General features: G+C 37.4%; 1 protein-coding gene across 1 annotated transcript; it reads right to left on the bottom strand.

Moving 5' to 3' along the window:
• Nucleotides 1–434: 434 nt before the first annotated feature.
• On the bottom strand, nt 435–4,809 carry LOC114726864 (protein DETOXIFICATION 27). Its single transcript, XM_028913587.1, has 8 exons — nt 4,355–4,809; nt 3,724–4,265; nt 3,539–3,625; nt 3,357–3,413; nt 1,748–1,986; nt 1,554–1,672; nt 975–1,064; nt 435–855 (listed from the first exon to the last, which is right to left on the bottom strand). Exons 1-8 carry the CDS (start codon nt 4,622–4,624, stop codon nt 808–810), a joined length of 1,452 nt encoding a protein of 483 aa, XP_028769420.1. The 5' UTR covers nt 4,625–4,809; the 3' UTR covers nt 435–807.
• Between the last annotated feature and the right edge of the window lie 468 nt (nt 4,810–5,277).

The following is a 5,277-nucleotide window of genomic DNA, read 5'->3' as shown; positions in this document are numbered from 1 at the left end:
TGAGGTCCTTTGAAACTTGAAAATAATATGATGATTTTAAAAAACTTTTTTGCATTTAGTTCTCTTGAATCAGAACTTATTGTAATTTTCCCAAACATAAATGGCGTTCCCAGTGCCCACAAACGCGAGCATCCCAACATGTGAAGATCGTCTCTTTAGCATTGTCAATATTTAGCTTTTCCTATAATTCTGCAAAAGGGCCAGTTGGTGAGTAGGCAATGACAACATCCTACTAAGCCATTTGGATTGCACACGTGCACTGGCTGTTCATCAGTCGTGGTCACCAAACAACCATTTGTTCTTGCGAACAATCCCTTTGTTCAATTACATATTATTGGCAAGAAAACTGATCAGTTTTAATTATGATAATGAAATGGAACTCTTCACTGTATAAGATTGAACGGGGCAGAGAACAAACAGAAGCTGCCCAGCAATTCCACTTCGAAATGATTATGATTATAACCTGGTAAATAATAAGATCGGATCACCAAATTTACATGAGAAAACACAAACTATAAGCTCGAATCGTAAATGCTTCTTTTATTGGCAGTAATATGTTGTTGGGCTCGAGCCTTCCATTATCATAAGCCCAAACAGTCTCCTCAAACCAGATTGGCTGGACCTCAGGCCCATCTTTGTCATGACCTGACTTTCTTCGACAGTATGCATACAGATAAATGTCCTTGGACTTTATAATTTAATTTTTTATATACATAAGTTAGACTGCTCCTTGCGTGACAATCCAGACTGATAAGATGCCCATTAATGAGTCCAAACAACGTAATGCAAAGACGAAGCCCATTCTTTTCAGATTTGATCTTCCAGCTTCCTGAGGTGCAAGTTTGCTTTCTCAGCCTGCGATGGTTAACCCAACGAGGTGGATTTTTCATATTTATAAGATCAAGTGAAAATTAAATCTGACTGGACTTGGAATGAATGAAAGTATGAAACAGAATGGTTACAAATATATTTACCTCTGTGTCCCAATTGCAACGAATGGTGATGAGGGCCAATATTAAGGTTTGAGTTGCTGTTCCCCCAAAAATCATGCCTGCCCAGATTCCCTGAGATTAAATATTTTTCAGTTTCATGCATATCATCTTAATTCAGCAAATACTCCTCCGGTCCTTAATATAGGACCCAATTCTTGAGTTGGTTTTGATCCTAAATATAAGACCCATTTCTCATATTTATCAATTTTCTCTAAATTACCCCTATGAATACTCTCTCAACCATAATCAAGTAAAAGAGGGAGATAGGGTATTAAGAAAGATGATTATGATGTTTTAGGAAAAATGTGTCACTTTTCTTATAATTAACTAATTTACCTAACTTTTTTAATCTAATCAAATTAGTTAAATGGGTCTTATATTAAGGACCGGAGGAGTACTAAGTGCCGGTTTGGAAACACAACTGAAAGAATATTTTAGAGATTTTCAGACAAAACTCTTCCCACATATTTACTTTGTCAAACGTAGAATCAGTGAAAACAAGCTAATTGAAATCAGCGCCAAATTGGTTTTAGAAGAGGGACATTAGGCAGAAGATGGTACCATGACTCCTTGATGGAAGACCCAGCCCATCAAAATTCCAAGAGGCAAACCAATAACATAGTAGCAACCCAGGTTTATGTATGCCACGTAGGATTGCCACCCTGACCCCACAGCTACCCCTGGAGTTTTATAAGCCATGTCAGCAGATTATTGAAAGTCAACAACATTATAAAGGGGATATAGGAAGGCAGTGCCTGAGAGAACTGGTTGAACACTGTTGAGAAGTATTGTGAAAACCAACAGAAGAGACAGCTTGTTGACTTGTTCAAGCACTGGTTTACTTGGAGAGAATAAATAGCCAATTTGATTGTGAAAAATCATGATGAAGACACATATCACCACGCCTATTATGGTTGACGTCACCACCGACACCATTGTTGCAAACTTGGCTCCTTTTCCATTCCCAGCTCCCAGCTCATTTGCCACTCGCACTCTGCAATTCCCCGACCAGACGAACCATAAACAAAATAAACACATTTAAGAAAAAAAAATTGACATTGAGTATATACATGATAATGTTGATTTTTCATGGCACGAGATGATCAATCGCTTTCAATGGGATAAGCAACGAGACAAGCGGACAAATAACAGAGTCTAATTTCATGTGACCAACACAGTTTTGTATACGTAACAAAAAATAGCATTGATTTGAAGTGAATTCTTGAAGTAGGAATAAATACAGTTCAATTTGAAGTGTAAAACTGAGTTGATCTTGATCATATCAAATCAAACCTGGCCAAGGACGTAGCAGTAGTCTAATCTATGGGCCGGAACAGTTTCAACTTTCAATCATTACGGAAGACGAGCTTTGGGACCATAATTAAAAAAAAAAAAAAAGAGATAGAAAAAGAAGGGATATTATACGAAACGACAAGGACAGAACACAATTTTTTGTTGGAAGGTGTAATTTCCAATTTTGTGATAAGGCAACTTATGATCATCGAGCATGTTCGACCAATCTAGAGGATTGCTAGGCTGGTAGATATCCTCTGCGACTGTGACAACATAAGCCACAAAATGTGACTGCCTTCGTCTGCACTATTTGGATGTACCTGGTTTTTCCTTCGCTGTTAAGATTCCAAACCGTGATTTATCATGATTGTCCTCAGACCAAGCAAAATTAACTTGTGTTATATATTTGTCCAAAGGAATATAAAGATTATTCGTCGAATTCAATTCAATTCAATTCAAATTCACAATTTTTGTCACCGCCTATGTTTTGATATATACAAGACTTCACCCTGAAAGTTTCCAGCAAGTTTTGTTTCTTCTTAACTTATTACCGAGTTTTTTATGATACTTCTCATGTTTTTAACATAAGATCTAATTAACTAATTTGAGTAAATTAAATGTATTAGTTAAATTAGTCGATATGATATATTTTTTCTCAAATATCTAAGTACCTTTCTTAATTTCCTCCCTTTCTCTCCTACTTAATTATTATTAGAAAAATATCAATATGGTTAATTTGATAAATAAAATTGATAAATGAACATCAATTCTCTAGTAAGTCCCAGCGATATAAGAATTTTTTTTTTTCTCATCAAGAAATACTACAAAACTCAAGGACGAGTCAAATACGTCGGCTGAATTAAAAACCACGTTTTCTTCTTGCGGAAACGATGTTTTCAAACGCCGTAAGTTGTCAAATGAATTGTGGGCCAATTTAGTGCTTGATAGGTTTATGTTTTATTATTTGTCACAGACTATCAGCCTTTGATCTTAATTAATAGCACTATTTTCATATAGCACTCTGTGAAGAAAAATTGTTTACAGGCGGATGTAGAGTTCATAATTACGTACCCAGTCGCGGCAAAGAATGAAAGAGGAATCATCATCTCCCATCCATTTATTGCCATGCTGCCAAATTTAAAACAAAATAATAACAACAACAACAAGATCAAAATTATGATATAGACCAGGTGATCGATGAAAAATAACATGTAAACATTTTAATGCGAGATCTCTGTATGTGCTGTGCTTACCATATGGACAAGGCATCCACTGCAATCTTGGCATTATCCAGATTCCCGGTCATCAATATCAGGATTCTGTAGTACCAGTTCTCCAAGCTGTAAGTGAAATCAAATCATAGAATCCGATGAAGAAACGTATAATACGAAATGAAAATATCAAACAAGACACAACATGAAAATAATGGAGAAATCACCAGAGCATGACACCAGAAGCAGCAGATAGCTTGACGAATTCCCATAAACCAGAAAAAGCTTCCATGGAGAAACCAGACCATGTGAGAGGACAACCTCCACAAACACAGTAAAACATAAGCCCTAGATCCAAAACCCACCAAGATATATTCATGGTGGCGGCTGTGCCAATCACTCCAGCTTGAAACCTGTACACGACCAACCAACTCACAAGAACGTGCACAACCAGTGCCAATAAAGAAACCCAAGCAATCACTCCAGGCTTGAGTTGGCATTGCAAGAACCTCCAAAGAGGGAATTGAAACGCGAAGCTGAAGTGAAGTGGTATCATCCACAAGGCTACAACTCCCGATAGCTCTGCTAAATCCGAAGGCTGACCCAAAAGCTTCAAGATTGGTGAGGCAAAAAGAAGCATAGGCAAAAGCAGAACACAACACATTGACAGAACAATCCATGAACGTTGAAGGTAAACCCCCATCATGTAGTATTTCTTCGCCCCAAAGGCCTGCCCGCATAGTGTCTCCAAGGCGCTCGCCATACCCAGCTGATAAAACGCAACACAATGACCCATATTAATATCACGCAGTGGTTAAAGGTTCGAACTTTGAAGTGAAAGGGGAATAATATATATACCATGAGGCCGATATCGAATCCAAGGATGACATTGCTGACGATGGAAATAGCGGCGAGTTCAAGGTCGCCGAGATGGCCGGCGAAGGCTTGGGTGATCACTAATATGGCATAAGAAGCTATACGGCTGAAGATTGCAGGACCCACAATATGCCAGAGCTTCTTTGATTCAATCCAAGCCCTTCGTGTGAGATCCTGATGATCCTCTTGTACATCTTCTAGCAGAGGAACTTTTGATTCGCTTGAGGGCGAAGCTGCCTCGTTCGTCGCCATTTCTGTGAAGTCTCGAATCAGTCAATGAGAGGGGATGAATCAGAACGTGGCAAGCATATCATAATCCGTTAAAGTTTGTTTATAAGAAAGAAAAATTAGTTCATTGGGTGGGTCGTCCTTTTCATCTGCGTTTCCGGGAGGTATTCCGGACACAGGACCCAAGGCACTGCAGGAGGTGCGGGAGGCGTGAGCATGAAGATGACTGGCACAACAGGTAATTTGGCATACTCTTCTCAGCAGCATTCTGCAGTCCAATAAGGTCATATTCTTCCTTTTAACGGATTATAAATTTTAAACATGAAAATAAAAATAAAAATTGTGAAAATAAAAAATGGATTATAAATAAATTTGCAAAACTTTAAATGGGCTGGAAATTGAGAAGGATATTCTTATCTAGCATCTGCATTGGCTGGCAGAAGATATTTTGCTTATTTTGAGATTTTTAATTGAAGGATGAAAAAGGTGTTTTTTTCTTTAAATGTTAATATGTTGTGTGTGGTAATGTAAGTTGAAATCATATTATTTTTAATTGATTGGGTATCTAATTTATACTATACAAATATTTTTATTTAATTTTAATATGTTGTATTGGGTATTGAAAGTTATAACTAGTTGATTAGTTGTATTTTTTTTTTGGTTGAAAGTTAGTTAGC

The sequence above is a fragment of the Neltuma alba genome, unplaced genomic scaffold (assembly GCF_004799145.2).
Source record: "Neltuma alba isolate B1F8T4 unplaced genomic scaffold, ASM479914v2 tig00012407_pilon, whole genome shotgun sequence".
Classification (NCBI taxonomy): Eukaryota; Viridiplantae; Streptophyta; class Magnoliopsida; order Fabales; family Fabaceae; genus Neltuma; species Neltuma alba.
The sequence above is the reverse complement of the archived record's forward strand: the minus strand, read 5'-3'. Positions and strand labels throughout refer to the sequence as shown.